This window comes from Phragmites australis, chromosome 24, assembly GCF_958298935.1.
Source record: "Phragmites australis chromosome 24, lpPhrAust1.1, whole genome shotgun sequence".
Classification (NCBI taxonomy): Eukaryota; Viridiplantae; Streptophyta; class Magnoliopsida; order Poales; family Poaceae; genus Phragmites; species Phragmites australis.
The window spans coordinates 2896283-2914257 of NC_084944.1; the positions used below are offsets into that span (position 1 = coordinate 2896283).

Sequence of the window (17975 nt, forward strand, 5' to 3'; positions counted from 1 at the left end):
ACAGTTACTAGTGAAACAAAAACAACAAAGTAACACTAGGGTTGCCAGTTGCCTTTTTCTCTCTTCAGATGGAAACAACATGACTCTTTTGGTGAATTTCATTCCTTGCATGGATTTATATTTACGCAGCATTTGAAATATACATATATACATACGTGTGTATATTAGAGAACAATACCCTGCTCTTCACTCATCGCGAATGCAATGATAGCGTTGCTAAATATTTGCAGGTACATGAGTGATATGATCAGTGACGCACCGTGCCTGTTGAACAATGACCAGGCACGAATTAACGCGGAACGCCTTATGCTATTATACAGGTTGTGTCGTGCTTTCCTCTTGTGCAAGAAATCTAATGATCGTTGCCACCTACAAGGGTATAGTGCTGTAGTGAACATGGTTTATATATATATATAAATATGTGATTTTAATGATTAATAATGATATAGTCAATATAACTAATATATTTATCAAATATATGTTTTAGTATATCTTATAGATATACACTTGAGAAATTCTAGCACTAAATAGCTTAAAAAAATCCATAAATGAGTTGAAGAGAAGATATAACTCAATGAAGTTTCAATTAGATGAGTTCTCTAAAATCTTTACACGCTGAATGGTCTGGCGCTAAAACAGCTGAACACGCCGGAGTGTTTTCAGAAGAAGTAGTTCAATGTTGTACACGCAAGATGGTCCAACAATACATCGGAGGTTTTACCGGAGCAAAGTCCAAAAGGATATCTTTGTGTTCACAGGAAAATAGACGTGTACACGTCAGATGGTTCGGCGTAATTGTGGCTATAACGGCTAGTTTATGTGGATGAATTCACACCAGATGGTCTGGTGTTTGGAGCAGGTGCACGCCGGATCATCCGACATTTACGAAAAATGTGACTGATGAAGCAACAAGTGGTTCATGAGGTTGAGGCTATATATATCCTATACTTGGTTATTTGAAAGAGCTAGAGTTCAGAGAAGCTCACGTACACTTGAGGAGACAGCTAAGCCACCAAAACGCTAAAAGTGATCATCTAAGGTAATTAGTATAAGATTAAGAAGTGATTAGTGCTATTAGACCTAGAGAGAGTTGTTGCTAGATATTGCTACCTAAAGAGGGGATCAACGAGTAATCCTACTTTGAACCAAGTGGTACGCCGACGTCTTAGAGTCTTAGTGACTCGTTAGCACCGTGAGTCTTGGTGTAGCTGGGTAGCTGATCAAAGGTAGGGGTCGTCTTTGTGATGCTTTAGGTCTAGTTTAGGTAGATAGTTTGCCAGCTATATCTGATATTTTTTCTCAGTTTTTTATTAATTAACCGAGCAACTCAATTCATCGGGCTTTCTTCTTATTTAATAAGATATGCAGCTCTCCTGTAAGTTCATTTAAAACAAAATCGAAGGGTCAACCAGGCCACATTATTGGTGTGTGCACCTGCCATCTGGCCCCGCTTCCCACTTGCAGGTGTGTTGTTCGGGGATTTTTTATTTTAATTTTGTTTTCGAAATTTATAAATATATACGCTTGTTTTAAAATTTATAAATTTATACTTTTGTCACATGTTGAAAGGACGACAGGTTTAAAAATCTAAAAAATATTTTGTACTAATCCTTAAAAATTCAAAACACTATCGAAATAATCATATTGTTTTTTTAAAAATTATTGTGTAGAAGATGCTCATCTACCTCTCCAAAAAAGTTCAAACAAAAATACGACCTATAAGATAAGAAAAAAAAGGATAAATTTCAGAATGCTAAAATTTGTATTTTATATTTTTTATTATATTAGTATTTATTTGAGTTGAAATTTTTTCTTTGCTAGATTATAACATCGTATACATCATAATATTTTTTTAGAATTTTTTAGAATTATTTATATAGTGTCTTGTATTTTAAGAGTATTTTTAAACTTATTGCCCATCCACGGAGATGTCCGGTAATATAATCTACCACCGCCAATTTCCCCTAATCTAAATTAATTAGTCATTTCCTACACACAAAATTATGTATCATCATCAACAACTACAACTCTATCAGCCTTACACACCCCATCCCACAGTTTACCGTAGTCATGAATCAAAACACAAATCACCCACCAAAGCAAAATCAGACAGAACCGTAGTCAGGAAGGAACAGTACTTTTTGTAAGAGGTGAACAGAACCATGCTATCAAATACTGTATCAATTCTTCTGTAGCAACAACACTGGCACAATATCATAGATATTATGCTCCTTTCTACCCTATCGCATGGTACTGTAGCACTTAATCTAATCTATCAATTTTTGATCCAACGACTCAGGATAAGTAAAGTCACTTACTTCATCCCGCTGTTGTGAGGTGAGATGATCCAAATTCCAACCCTTTCCCCACCACACCCCTTTCTAACAGAGTCCTCCTAAAGTCCAATACAGTTTTCCAGCCCATTAAATTGAGACCACCGAAGTCCCAACCCATTATACCCATATACCAAACAATGGTACAAGTTAGGCCATGTTTCTTTTTTATTTTTATTATAGATTATAGTCAAAAAGAAATAAAAATTATCATAAATTAAAAATTATTTCTCAGTTTTTTATCATCCACAATCTAGTCGTATTACTATTGAGATCTGAATCACAACACAACGAATAATACTCACACAGTAAACTAATGATTAATGGTGTATTGACTGTACATATCCATCATATCAATTAGGTAGGGATATTTATAAACATATCTCAACTACCTCAATCATCATTATATTAATATCACTGTTATTTGGAATGTTCTTAGAATATTACGGGGTATTATAAACATTATACTATTACAACATTACATCACTCAAGACATGACACGTGTCTTCAACCGCGCGTGTCAGCCAACCTTTCGGCTCAATGACTGACCACCTTCGGGCCTCCCTTCGGCTTGACAGTTGACCTCCAGGCTCTCCTTCGGGTCCTTCACTTCGTTGTAAATGGTTTTTCGCCACACTCTTTATCCTTGTCTCTGAAAGGATGCTTTTGGCCTTTGAGCCTTCATCCTCTGGCCGGTATCCCCTCACCCACCCCCTCGAATCCTTTTATGTGTTCTCCAAGACATCCAGCCTTTGTACTTGGTGTTGGCCTTTCCCTTCGGCTTCATCTATACAAGACAACTTTCAAAATCACTTCTTTATTATGTTAATATTGTCCACCCTCATCTGGGATTTCACAAAGCTAGGCAAAACCATTCTTTATTATACTAGTGTTGTCCACCCTTATCTGGGATTTCCTAAGGCTAGCCGAAGCCAAACAGCGGTCAGAGAACTAGCGTGATACCATTTCTCTCAACAATTATGAAATCTCATAATCCATGATTCGATAGAAATAAACTTATTTCCAAAATTCAGATTATGACCATCTATAGTAAAAATAATTAGGACCTTAATCTGGTTCCCAACGAACTACCACTAGTCTATTACCGTATTCCGGATAATTCAACGCAAACTTAGCTCTTCAATGACGCCATCGACTACATCAAGGAGGCAGAAAATTAAGTCGAGCAAGTGTGCAAGTTAATAAAACTAGTGATATACGAGGACTCTCGATGACAATAAAAAGTCAGAATTGTCTCCCAGTTCTGACCGTTCTTCAGTCAGAAAAGCTTCGGTAAAAAAAGGAAAAATTTGCTCCTGATAAAGCAACCCGTTGTTAGCCATCAGCATATTTGTCTCTCTATATATACACCCGTGCAACACACCGATGTACTCGCACACAGCAGCGGATTCATCATCGCGGCAACCTCGAGCAGATATGGCATCGAGTGGCGACGAGAAGGCTGTGCGTGTGATCGGCGGGTGGGCGAGCCACTACGCAATTCGCGTGTACATAGCTCTGAATCTGAAGGGCGTCGAGTACGAGTTCCTGCAGGAGGTGGTCGGCAACAAGAGTGAGCTGCTGCTCAAGTCCAACCCGGTGTACAAGAAATTCCCTGTGCTGCTCCACCATGGCAAGCCTATCGCCGAGTCAATGATCATAGTCCAGTACATCGACGAGGTTTGGGCGTCCGATGGGCCGGCCATCCTTCCGGCTAACCCATACGCCCGTGCCATCGAGCGGTTTTGGGCACAGTACACAGATGACAAGGTAACGTACCTACCACTCTAATATCATCTTCAATTGATTCCCGTTAGATACAGAATCTCTTTATAAAAAAAATTTCGTTTTCTTCGGTGCTTTAATGATTTCTCTTCATTATTCTCGTTACGAAGTGATTTTCAAAGTCATTTATTTTAGGACAGAATTCTTTCTCCTTTCCGTTCACGAATCTTTTCGAAGGGAAGTTATTGGAGATGAGAGAAAATAAAAGTAATGAGAATAGAGAGGAGAATCGAAAAGAAAACGAAATAAAAAGAATATGATTAGAGATGGTCTAACCCGTCCTTCTCTTTCGCTTTTTTTACTTTGAAATATTAAGGTGTTTTTTAGAAAAAAAAATAGGCACATGAATCCCGTGATACCAATTTTTTTTTGATGAACCATTCGAGTTTTCTATTGATCTAGTTACGTGACTACTGATTTTTCAGAATCTCCAATAAGCATTTTTTTTCAGAATTGCGATATAAATACTTATTAAGGACTAGATGTCATGTCAATTTCAAAAACGGAAATCTCAATGAATACCATATCGATTTCTTTGTAGATTGCCCCTGCATCCGCCGTGCTAAGAGGGGCGACAAACGGAGACAAGGACGAAGCAGCATCACAGGTGTCTACCGCCCTGCAGAATTTGGAGGAGGCCTTCGTGAAGTGCAGCCAAGGGAAGCACTATTTCGGCGGCGACAACATTGGCTTCCTCGATCTCGTTCTGGGGTCACACCTAGGTTGGCTCAAGGCAGTGGAGAAGATCGCCGGCGTCAAGTTCCTCGACGAATCCCAGCTCCCTAAACTGACAACCTGGGCCGACCGATTCTACGCTCACCCCGCAGTGAGAGACGTCATGCCTGAAGCGGATAGGCTCGTGGAGTTCAACGCTCACCTCATTGCTGTGTTGAAGGCTAAAGCTTCCAAATAAGTGAAATGGTTTACTACTGTATCGCTGAATAAATCCTGTTGTTTTTACTAGTATTTTCTATTACACTTTTACTTTGAAATAAAGGGACGTACGGACCAATATGTTATCAGAAACTGCCTTGTTTTATTTTGAAACGAAGTTACCGTCATGCATGACGGTCTTATAAGCATATGGTTTGTATGGTTGTTCATATATGTATGCATATGATCTGTCAACTTCAAGCGTCGTGGAGTGTTTGTTCCTTTATCTGAAAAGATATCTCAGCATCTTATGAACTAGCCTTTTTCATATTCGAGATGATGCATCAGTAGTTACCTGGGCCTATGTCAAAATGCAAAATACTCTAATTTTTTCACTTGTGTGAGACCCAAGTCCTAGTTTAGACACACTCCTGTCATATACTGTTATAAAGGAAAAGTTGATGACAGCCGTTTCACGGCGGGCAAGGATATGAACAAATACTATGTGCTTAAAAAAGAGAATATTAAGTATCTATAAAAAATTATAATTTTTAATACAAACAAAGAGTGCAGTGTTTAAATATGGTTAACTATCTTATTAATATTAATATAAACAATAGTGCTTAAGTAAGTATCTTATTCTTTACCTAAGTATATGTGTTATGCCGTTGAGAAAAATAATATGATTTTTTTCATAAACACATCCTCTAAACACCTCATTTATACCTGCTCTGAGAAAAGGAAATAGCTCACGTTACCTAAAAAGTGACAAATTTTCTTTTAAAAGGGGATCGAACTTCACTGCGGAAATATCTCAGATTACCTGAACGCATATACTATATTTTTTAAACGAAACAGGCACACATATGGAGCAACATTCGGAACTTTTCCCATGTTTGAGCCTGGACTGGCCACTCGTGTTCCCGGCCGCCGCCCTAGCAACGCGCGGTCGCACGTGGCCACACTGCAGCTCTGAACGACGTGGTCGTTCACGCATAAGGATGGATGCAATTACTTTATTTACTTCCTCATGTTAAGTAGGTAGAAGTGTATTTTTTTTTCAACTGAATGAGATCGGGTTCAAAAGAAATCTTGCATCCCACGATGTAGCTCCCGGCGTCCGCGAAATCCAATCTTTGTTCTGTATTCTGGATTCTAGATTATGGTTTGTAGAAGTTTATTTTAAGTGGTTATGAATTATGTAACAATCCAGATATATATTTACTAAATACATCTCCTAAATCTGACTATTTATTTATAAAATCCACAACCCATAACTTAGAATCTACCATCTAAGAACAAACAAACAAACAAAACCTAAAACAAGAACAGTGTGAGTCTAAAAATAACAAAAATAGTGTTCCATGAGCTGTGGCTTGTGACCACGGATCAGCATGAGGAACATCTGGACGCGTCCAAGCAGACCTCGCGACTGTACATTATGTGGTAAAACCTTGTCTCAGAAAATCCATAGCAGAGCTGCGAAGTCGCCTCTGAATGACGCAAGTGAGCATGTCAAAACTCGAAAAGGGTAGAAAATTACAGCGCCATATTTTTTACAGTAAGCTCTTAACTTTACGCTGCTCTATTGTTGACTGTTAGCCGCGCCCCCTGCTTACTAATCTTGCCAGCGGAGCTAATCGAAACGACTTACTACTACCGTAGCCAAAACTAACCATCGAATGTTCAGTAAAGCAAGCATAAAATAGTTTATAATGACACCAGCATCGACGTCAAGAAACGAGAACGTTAAGTGGAGCGAGTATGAAAGATCATTTCTGTAAAGCTAGTGATTTACGAGTACTCTCAATCACAAGACAGTCAGAAAAGACCTCCCAGTTCTGACCATTAACCAGTCACCAAAAAAAAAAAAATTCAGTAAAAAATGGAAAACTTTCACCTGACATGACAAAAGAACTCATTCTCCTGAGCTCGCGTGGCGTGTTCGCGGCGCTGAAGCTGAAGGGCGTCGACTACGAGTTCCTGCAGGAGCAGGCCTGCAGGAAGAGCGAGCTGCTGCTCAAATCCAACCCCGTGTACAACATCCCGGTGCTGCTGCACCACGGCGAGTCCATGACAAGTTATTTCGGTAGGGTTTATTCTGATAACAATCTGTAAGCTTTTTCTCTGCAGTGCGGACTGTGGTGCTTTGTATAAAGTGTTGCTAAGTGCTTGTTTGGGAGAGTTTTCTTTGATTCAAATTCTCTGCGGAGAGCAATTTTTTGGGTGAAATGATTCTTCTCTGGATTGCCCTGCATTTCTTGTCCTAAAAACCCACAAATTCGTAAATCCGAAGCAAGTACTGAACACATCACAACAAAATTCAGCAGTGCCGTCTTCAATAGGAACACCGCCAAGCTTGCTGGCATCATCTCCGGCAACGCCGCGTCCAAGCAGTCCATGGACATCCGGGGCATTGTGCTGAAGGCGACGATAGACTCCATCTTCACCATTGCCTTCGGGCAGGACCTCGACACGCTGGGCGGCTCGGGCGAGGGGAGATGCTTCGCCGCGTCGTTCGACGACGCCAGCGAGTTGACGCTGCTCCGCTACGTCAACGTGTTCTGGAAGGCGTTGAGGCTCCTCAACGTAGGCTCTGAGGCGAAGCTCAAGGAGCGGGTCGAGATGGTCGACGGGTTCATGTACAACCGCATCCGCGCCAGGGCCCAGGAGCTCTCCACCAACAAGGCACAGGACCCTGTAAGCCCAAGCTGCTCCAACACCTCTGTCGCCCGATTCTATCTAGCTCACTGTCCCTCTGATCTGACTCATCCACCGATTTTAACAATAGGATTCGAGGCAGGACATCCTGCCCAGATTCATGGAAGCGGCGACCAACGAATTGGGGATGGTGAATTACAAGTATCTGAGAGACATCATACTGAACATAGTCATCGCTGGTAAGGACACGACCGCGGGAGCGCTCGCTTGGTTCCTCCACATGGCGTGCAAGCACCCGGAAGTCCAGGAGAAGATTTGCCGGGATGCCAAGGAGGCTTCCAACGCCGGCGAGACGGCAACCGTGGACGAGTTCGCGCAGAGCCTGACACACGAGGCGTTGAACAAGATGCACTGCATGCACGCCGCCCTGACGGAGACGCTCATGCTGTACCCTTCGGTTCCATTGGTGAGCTAATGTTACATTCTGGACATATGATCATGAAAAAGGACACTCTTTTGTGGAGATGTACTAAAGATTGCGTCTGTTTCTGATGTTTCAGGATAACACGTAGTGCTTCTCAGACGATATTTCGCGTTACGGTTCTAGCATCAGCAAGGGAGACATCGTGGTCTACGTCCCTTACATTAGGATTGCTATAATTGCATCGCGATGTGATCGTGTCTTTGCATAAAGTTGATGTCAAAGGAGAAAAAGAATGCAAGAGATTGCTTAAGTTACAAATAATATCATCATTTACATAGTGCATAGTTGTCTAATACCTAGATTATCTTAAGATGGTAGTGAAAAGTTGTGACGCAAATTAACGGAAGAGTACGAGTTGTGTCAGTCAATGCTATCAGGGTAAGATGGTTACTGTGTTCGAGGTGATGATAGAAAGTTGTAAGGATGGGTATAAGCAAATCTACCATCATCTTTTGGGTCATCAGTGTCCTCCAGAGATGGAGACCTCGAAGGGAGGGGTCGCTATGGCATGAAATCGTCGTTATCGTCGTTATCTTGAGTTATCACGGTAGAAGCGTATTATACCATACAATGAAATAGTTTGTACTATCATATAGCACATTCAACACATTCAGAAGGCCCTTATTGTGGTCTAAGATGATGTAAACTTGTTCCTTATTGATCATAGACATGTGTCCTCACTAAGGTGAGGAACCATATCTAGCTATCATTGTACCCACTCTCAATCATTGCAAAGAAGAGGGAAATGATATTATTTGCATCTGCTGATATCACTGTCATAAGAGTAACATGGTACTTGCTGCTTAGAAATATGGCATCTACATATACAACCGACCTGCAATGTCTAAAAGCTTCGATGTATTATCCAAAGGATCAGAATAAACTAATGAGGTATCGGTCAGTGATGTTGTATGCCCCATCCTGTAGCTTGATTGACTCATCTGCCATGGCCCACTGAGTCACTAGATTCGTCATGGTAATCTTCTGCAGTAGTATTGGAGTATAGTTATAAGACTTTTCGAAACTTCCAAACAGCATCTCAACGCCTTGTGCTTCACTCGCCATGCGGCGTGCTAATTGACCAGCATACCCGTCTTAGTCTGCATCTCCTACATAATTGATTTTGGCGATAAACATATGCCCCTACCAACAAGAGTGATGAGGAGTTGGGCTATGAACCTAGCATCAACGGCGTGACTCACATTCCTAACAACCTCTTTCTACATGTATGTAGGGTGTGTCAACTGATCACAAAATAGTTTTCATATTTTGGCTTATATGCTCGTACGAAGTAATGACAATTCAGGTTCTTGATACATCTAATCTCATACTCTGTAGGGTTAAACCGGACGTACTTGTGATCCTTTCTTATGATTATAGCATAGTTGCTAATAAAGTGGATGACCTCCTCCCTGTTATGAAATCGTTGTCCGGTCTGGATGTCACTATTCTGGTATCCCCAGCTAGATAAGGTATTATACTCAACGATGGCATAATCTAGTAGCACAACACCACAAAAGTACAAGATCGTCGGCATCGGGCCATCGTTGTCAGCAGCTTCTTCATTCCCGCTACCATCGACTGCATCATCTATGCATACTGCATCTACCTCAGAAGGGTCCACTTCATCTCCCTCTGTACCAGAACTGTTCTCCCCGACATGCCCTCCCTCCTCTTCATGCATCACCTATTGACCTCTCCTACTGTTTCTCCTCTCCTCGTGCTGCTGCTCCTCGACCCCAGCTCTCATTTTATAGCGGGGAAAGCAACAGCATGCGGCATAGGATGCCAAAAGCAGCAGGGCCACGCTACTGTCGAAAACACGATGCCGAAAGACACACGCGACAAGACGCAAAGGAGCACACAGGCCCAGGTGTTTTCGGCACCTCATGTGCTGAAAAATGGCTATATTCAATGTATGAGGTGTCGAATACGATATACAGTATCGTATTCGGTACATGAGGTGTCATAAACTCATATAAGTGTATGAGGTGTCACATACACATGTTATATTTACAAATACGATAATATATTATCAATTTTTATAATATAGGTTTCGTTTGTCGTTTATTTTATCAATACGACCTAGAGACGTAGAGTTGTCTCAGACATGTAGATGCATCTAGCATGAAAATGACTGCACCGGGACACTTGAGCTATTATATGGCCTTGCGTCATAGGAGCAGTGCATGATTGTAAGTAACTCAAATCTCTGCTATATAAAATATGATTTGGTTTTCGCGTCAGATCTTTCTTTATTTTTATCTAATGTAATAAAAACCTCTTAAATTCAAATGATTTATCCACTTTTACCATCCATCCTGCCTCGTTACCTGCTACGGATATAGGATCAGTTTTACTAATAAAAATAAATAAAAATTTATGAGAGAAATTAGCAGATAATATCTTCCTCTTTTTTTTGGATCCCATCTGAAATCAAGCTATGGTATCACTTCTGACGTATTCGTGCAGTGGCACTCCTATGGTATACTTCTGACGTATTCGTGCAGTGACACTCCTATGGTATATCCACATCTTCATACGTTGAGTTTGTGTTTGATATTACCGTGTCCAATATTTATATTTTTATTACAACACACGGACACTTAACTATAGATTAAGAAATTTGAGATGTAATAAAAAGGATTTAACTAGCTGTCTGTAGACATATCTGAGCCACCCAAATCTATCGAATTTTGTGACCATCGAATGGGGCTCTAACGCTCTAGATTGGCCTCAACATCAAACAAAACACTGCTAACCCAAATCCTCACATCATCCTGCACCGTTGCTGCCTCCCGTCTCCACTCCACCCCACGCTTTGTTTCCTGAGTGCATCGCTATCCTTGGCACTGGCACAGCCCATCGGCGACCACCTCCGACACTGCCATCCCTTCACCTCCACCCTCCTTTGCTCTTCCTTCCATGGCATTGGCATGTATTCGTGCGCCCCCACCATCGCCTTCCCTGGCCAATGTTGGCACAACACCCCCCCCCCCCCCAACCAATTGCTGTCCAACATGAATCCTCCACCACCACGGTGAGCGGCGCACCCGCAGCCTCGATGTCCCGTTACCACCGTCGGGCCAATGACCTCCCAAACCATCCCTCTACCACTCAGAAGCTCCATCGAAACCCTAACCTCCAGCCTTGAACCATAACCCTAACCCTAATCCCAAGCCTAAACCTCCCCCAGAAGAAGACCATACAAATCTTCACGCGAATGTGACCGTATGAAATTCGACAAATAAATAGCTTTTCTGATAATAATAACTTAATAATTGGAGCAGTTAGAGAGGATATATAGATAACCCAGCAAGAGTACAAGATGCTTGGACGTACACAACAAAAATCTTAGCAAGCAGAATAATCTGACGATGGCAACAAAATCAAAGGGTAGACCTACTGTAAGTGGCCACTAGTCCAGCACTTAGGTAGGCCACTAGTTAAACCTGCGCTCACCGATCCAGCTCCTTTGCATATTGATCATAAACTAATCAGACGCCGACGCGACCGTATTTATCTCCGTCTCAATCTGTATCTCAGGCAGGGCTTACCCGAGCCGTCGCCATCCATATCATAGATGTGGCCCGAATAAGAAAATAAGAACCGGGAAACAGAGCATGATCGATCATGCATCCATGGGATGCGCTGATTCGCCGCGCCCTTGACTTGCCACAAAAATTCTCTCGTATAATTGTAGTGCCACTAGCGGCAGTAGCTAGGACGTAGGATGCATGTCGTGTCTAGTTTTGTGCACAACACGCTTGCCAATCTGATCGAATAGCGGACAGATTGCGAGCATCTACGCTTCAGCCTACCAACCGGACACGGCGGCATGCGGAACTGGTGCAGGCGGCATCACGTTCAAGCTTTGGATACTTGTGCCACGGGCGAGTTTCACAAGCTACCAGTAGTACATGATATTGCACTTAGGCCATGTTTGTTTTTATTTTAGATTGTCATCATCTAAATTTTGTGAGAAAGCTATTTTCTATTAAATTATAAATAGTATGATTTTGTAAATATATCTTGACTTATGGATAGTGAGAATCAACATTTTAAGTGCAATTATTTGTTTTTGCTTTTGTTTTTAGGCTAGAATTTATAATCAAAATTCAAACAAGAGTGAATTGTATAAAATTATAAGTATTGTGTCATTTATAACATAAAACTTATTATGCCTAATAACACAAAACTACAAGTATTATGCACTAATTTTACACAAAATCCGATTTTAATTAGATTCACACAAAAATGATCTTATGTTTCTTCAAATATCTAGAATTTTTTATATGTGTTCCATAATCCATGTTCAATCCATTTTAATTGGATTCACCAAAAAACCTATGTAGAATTTAAACTAATTTTCTCCAAAAAAGTTATTTTTATAACTCCTAACAATTGTTAGGGCCTCAAATAAAATCTAAAAAATATGAGAAAATCTATTAATATTATTTTTATATAATGGACTAATTTCTAAAATTATTTGTAGCCCTAGGTTATATGGTGAAAAATTGGGTTTCTTTGTAATGCTCCATATAAGCTAGGGCTAAAATAATTTTAGAAATTAGTTCATCATATAAGAAGAATATTAATGAATTTTTCAGATTTTTTAGATTTTATTTGAGGTCCTAACAATTTTTAGACGTTATACAAGTAGTCTTTTTTGGAGAATTTTACTATAAATTATACACAGTTTTTTGGGTGAATTCAATAAAAATGGGTTGCGCATGAATTATAGAACACGTACAAAAAATACTAGGATTTTTAGAGAAAAATAAGATCACTTTTGGGATGAATTCAATTAAAATTAGGTTTTATATGAATTAATATATAATAATTATAGTTTTATTTTACAGACGTCTTCTCACTGCGCGGTCTACTTTGAAGATCTTTTTGAGTGCGGAACGAGAGTCAAATTCTCGCCAGCTCTCTCCACATATGGAGTTTTGACACTAGGCTACTAGCCCGTTCGCTTAATACTTATAGTTTTATGTTATTAAAAATAATACTTATAATTTTATGTTATAAATAACATAATATTTAAAGTTTTGTATAATTCAACCTAAAAACAAACATAGCCTGATCGACCTGTCCTGGTTAAGAGCGAGCATTTGGTGTTTTACCTAGCTAACATGCATTCTTACGTACGAGTACACAGGTACTTCAGTAGTTTAATCCTTGGGGATGGGGCTAAAAAGCGAAAGATTAATCTGCTCTCGAGGGCGGCACATACCTACTTGTGCTCGTGGGCGCGCTAGCGTCCGCATCCTTGGAGACGGTGCATCTGTGTTGCCGGTGTGCGTGCCAAACGAGCTGGCTAGCTTTCGGTGGTGGCCTGCCACCGCGGGGGCTCAGGTGAGTGGTGTGCACCGCAGTGGGGCTGTCTCTTCCTTTTCCTCCCCGCCATGCCGCGTCCAAAAATGCCTGGAGCTGGCAACGATAACGAAATCGTCAGTCCGTGGCTCGTCCATGGCAGGTTTTCCTGGTGGAAGCACGAGCATACCGCCCGGCTCACCGGCGTTGGCCTTCGTCAAAACACCTGGCTGGACGCGCGGCGCGTTCACACGTCCGTCGTCAAGAGTCCAGGGTCCCACGGGTCAACCGACCATTGACCTTTTTCCGCAACGCAAACATCGCCGCTCGTCGTGCTGCAACTTTAAAACAGCCTCACCGCCGCTGCCGCCTCACCGACATGTGGCGCCTACAGAAAATATCTCCCCTAGAGAGCCGTAGTGTGCACTCAGCTGGAGGACAAGTTCCAAAACGTGGGGGCACAGGAATGAATCCGATTCCGTCCGACCCATCCAGCATAGGACATAGCTATCACGAGACCTGGATCGAGGACCATGGGAGACAGAGGCAAAGCCGGGGCCCGAGCAGAGGGGTCAGCCGCACGGTGAATCCAACGGGACGCGGACACAGGGTACGCCAGCCACCACGCCGATGCAATACTGCCATCATTTAAACTCTCCAGCTCACTGCCGTGTCCGCCCATCACTCCACACTCCACTCCCCCACGCCTTGCAGGAGGAGGCTCAGGAAGCAGCTGCACCATAAAATCTCGCGCTGGTCACCTCACCGTCGCTACCCACCTCACCTCACTCCCGCATTGCCCAGCAAGCTACTGCAGGCTTGCGCAGTGCTGCCACTGATGGAGTCGCGGTGGTGTCTCGTCTCCCTGCTGCTGTTCCTGTCCCTGCCGCTCCACGGCGCGGTGGCGAGCCTGCTGGAGCGGAGGAACTACATCGTGCACCTCGACCCGAGGGACGGCGGCGGGGTCGGAGACTCCGTCGAGGAGTGGCACCGCTCGTTCCTGCCGCAGTCGGCCTCGCTGGACGCGGCCGGCGGCGACGAGGACCCGCGGATTATATACTCGTACAGCGACGTGTTCACCGGCTTCGCCGCGCGGCTCACGGACGAGGAGGCGGAGGCGCTGAGGGGCACGGAGGGGTGCGTGCGGCTGTACCCGGAGGTGTTCCTTCCGCTGGCGACCACCCGCTCGCCGGGGTTCCTCGGCCTCCACCTCGGGAACGAGGGCTTCTGGAGCCGGTCCGAGTTTGGGCGGGGAGTGGTGATTGGGATCTTGGACACAGGAATATTGCCGAGCCACCCGTCGTTCGGCGACGATGGGATCCAGCCGCCGCCGAAGGGGTGGAAGGGCACGTGTGAGTTCAAGGCGGTCGCCGGGGGCGGATGCAACAACAAGATCATCGGGGCGCGGGCGTTCGGGAGCGCGGCGGTGAACTCGACGGCGCCGCCGGTGGACGACGCCGGCCACGGCACGCACACGGCCAGTACGGCCGCGGGCAACTTCGTGGAGAACGCCAACGTCAGGGGCAACGCGGACGGCACGGCGTCCGGGATGGCGCCGCACGCGCACCTCGCGATATACAAGGTGTGCACGCGCAGCCGCTGCTCCATCATGGACATCATCGCCGGGCTGGACGCCGCCGTGAAGGACGGCGTCGATGTGCTATCCTTCTCCATCGGCGCGTACTCCGGGACGCAGTTCAACTATGACCCCATCGCCATCGCGGCGTTCAAGGCCATGGAGCGCGGCATTTTCGTCAGCTGCGCCGCGGGTAACGCGGGCCCGGAGCCCGGCACGGTCGGCAACGGCGCGCCATGGATGCTGACCGTCGCGGCGGGCACGATGGACCGGGCGATACGGACCAATGTGAGGCTCGGCAACGGCGAGGAGTTCCACGGCGAGTCCCTGTTCCAGCCGGGGAACAACTCCGCCGCGGACCCGCTCCCGCTCGTGTACCCCGGCGTCGATGGTTTCGATGCAAGCCGCGACTGCAGCGTGCTGCGCGGCTCTGAGGTGACCGGTAAGGTGGTGCTCTGCGAAAGCAGGGGCCTAAACGACCGCATCGAGGCCGGCCAGACCGTGGCGGCGTACGGCGGCGTGGGCATGATCGTTATGAACAGAGCGGCGGACGGGTACACCACCTTCGCCGACGCGCACGTCCTCCCGGCATCGCACGTGAGCTACGACACCGGGACCAAGATCGTGTCCTACGTGAACTCCACGGCCAACCCGACGGCGAGCATCGCCTTCAAGGGGACGGTCATCGGCTCGTACCCGTCGCCGGCCGTCACCTTCTTCTCGTCCCGCGGGCCGAGCAAGGCCAGCCCGGGTATCCTGAAGCCGGACATCACCGGGCCCGGCATGAACATCCTCGCGGCGTGGGCGCCGACCGAGTCGCACACGGAGTTCTCCGACGGCGCCGGCCTCTCCTTCTTCGTCGAGTCTGGGACGTCCATGTCGACGCCGCACCTGAGCGGCATTGCCGCCCTCCTCAAGAGCCTGCACCCCGAGTGGTCCCCTGCGGCGATCAAGTCGGCTATCATGACGACGTCGGACGCGGTGGACCGCACCGGCTTGCCCATCAAGGACGAGCAATACCGCCACGCCACCTTCTACGCCATGGGCGCAGGCTACGTCAACCCCGCGCTCGCCTTCGACCCCGGCCTCGTCTACGACCTCCACGCCGACGACTACATCCCCTACCTCTGCGGGCTGGGGATCGGAGACGACGGCGTCAAAGAGATCGCCCACCGCCCCGTCTCCTGCGGCAGCCTTAAGGCCATCACCGAAGCAGAGCTCAACTACCCATCCCTCGTCGTCAACCTGCTGTCCCAACCCATCACCGTGAACAGAACAGTGACCAATGTTGGGAAGCCAAACTCCGTGTACACCGCCGTGGTGGACATGCCCAAAGACGTGTCGGTGATCGTGCAGCCGCCGATGCTCCGGTTCACGGAGCTGAAGGAGCAGCAGAGCTTCACGGTGACGGTGCGGTGGGCCGGCCAACCGAACGTCGCCGGCGCCGAGGGCAACCTGAAGTGGGTCTCCGACGATTACATCGTGAGGAGCCCTCTTGTGATTCCAGCGAAGACTGAGTAGCGCGCGAGCAGCGGCAAGGAGGGGTCTTTCTGTCTGCTCGTGTTCAAAGACTGCTAATTTTGCAACCGTAACGCAGTATGTATAGCGTCTCTAGGCTACTGCACTTGTATGGTTTGTATAGGCTGCGAAACTGGAGTGTCTCCCACTTGATGTATGCTATCTCAGCTGCAATTTTGTTCTGTAAATACCGGAAATCAATAAAGCAATGCCCTTGGAATATCAATCTGTATTTGCCTAGTTGCCAACACAAGCTTGTACTCCAGTTCAGAACTCCAGAAAATGCTTTGCCTTTCTTTCACCAGCGTCCCGTTTCTGAACTCTGAAAAACGTTTCCTTTTGTTACGAGCATGACCGAGAACAACTGACCTCGAACGTGTTCAGTAGCAACAACATGAGCTTCTGACGGCATCTGCAGTACGAATGTACTATGGCAAAAGTGACGGTGCAGTGCTACCGAAACACGGTGATGTGTTGCGTTGCTTACTGAAGAAGTGCAGCTGCTGTTCGGTACAAGGATCACGGATCCACGACAAGATGCGACTGGATTTCTTGCGCACCGATTTCCAGCCTGTGAATTGTTGGGCCTTGCCTCGTGTAAATGTTGGGCGAACAGTAAGCAACAAAGCACGTATACATAGTACAAATGTGCATCTACCTTTGGGCTGTCTGGCACATGCCTTCTGCAACCTGTCTCTCCACTGCTTCCGGCAACTGTTAGATCTAGATGCCCCTCTACATTTAAGCAGTTGCCATTTTGGAGTTACTGATTACTGTACTGTGTTGGAATCTACAGAACTGCAGTATAACGCTGCATTTTCAGCAGACAAGGCCCTGTTTAAATGCCAAGTTTTTTTGAGTTTTGGAAAAATGCTATGCTTTTACATAATACTTTGGTTGTACTGAACCGGTGGCTCACTTTTTCTAAGTAATGGGAAAGATTTGGAAAATTTGGAGATTTTTAGATGTAACAGATCTTGTAGTTTTGAAAAACATAGTATTATTAAAATAATTGAGTTTTGGAAACTCCAACTATGACCTATTTTTTTAAATCATGGTATTATATGGCTCTGGTTTTTAAAACTGTAGTTTCTCAATACTATTTTTTTTTAAACTACATCCAGACCAGCTTTAAAACTCGTCATCTTCAGCAGGAATGGCCGTAACAAATATGGTTGTTCCGAGTTCCGATAATGAAATTACTATTTCTGACGGTACCACAAGCAGCAGCATCCCTGGGACCTCAGAGTTCCCCAAAGATACACAAATATCCATGGGGCTGTCCAAAGATCGAACGCTTGAAGGTAACATTACCATGGCCTCTATCTGACTATGTAGTTACAAACTAATCGGTATAGTTACAAAATGGAATAACGAATGTAAACATTTCGCCCCCCTCTGGAACAATGAAAAGGTATTAGGAATT

At 44.9% G+C, this 17975-nt stretch overlaps 2 protein-coding genes and 1 pseudogene across 2 annotated transcripts; all 3 read left to right on the plus strand.

The window, feature by feature from the left end:
- The first annotated feature begins 3738 nt into the window (after nucleotides 1-3738).
- Nucleotides 3739-5306, plus strand: LOC133907621 (glutathione S-transferase U18-like). Its single transcript, XM_062349692.1, has 2 exons — nucleotides 3739-4103; nucleotides 4660-5306. The coding sequence occupies exons 1-2, from the start codon at nucleotides 3771-3773 to the stop codon at nucleotides 5029-5031; spliced, it is 705 nt and encodes a 234-aa protein (XP_062205676.1). The 5' UTR covers nucleotides 3739-3770; the 3' UTR covers nucleotides 5032-5306.
- Nucleotides 5307-6896: 1590 nt separating this feature from the next.
- Nucleotides 6897-8344, plus strand: LOC133908001 (cytochrome P450 704C1-like; annotated as a pseudogene).
- A 5686-nt stretch (nucleotides 8345-14030) lies between these two features.
- LOC133906891 (subtilisin-like protease) lies at nucleotides 14031-16775 on the plus strand. Its single transcript, XM_062348851.1, has one exon. It carries the CDS (start codon nucleotides 14294-14296, stop codon nucleotides 16550-16552), a length of 2259 nt encoding a protein of 752 aa, XP_062204835.1. The 5' UTR covers nucleotides 14031-14293; the 3' UTR covers nucleotides 16553-16775.
- Nucleotides 16776-17975: the final 1200 nt, after the last annotated feature.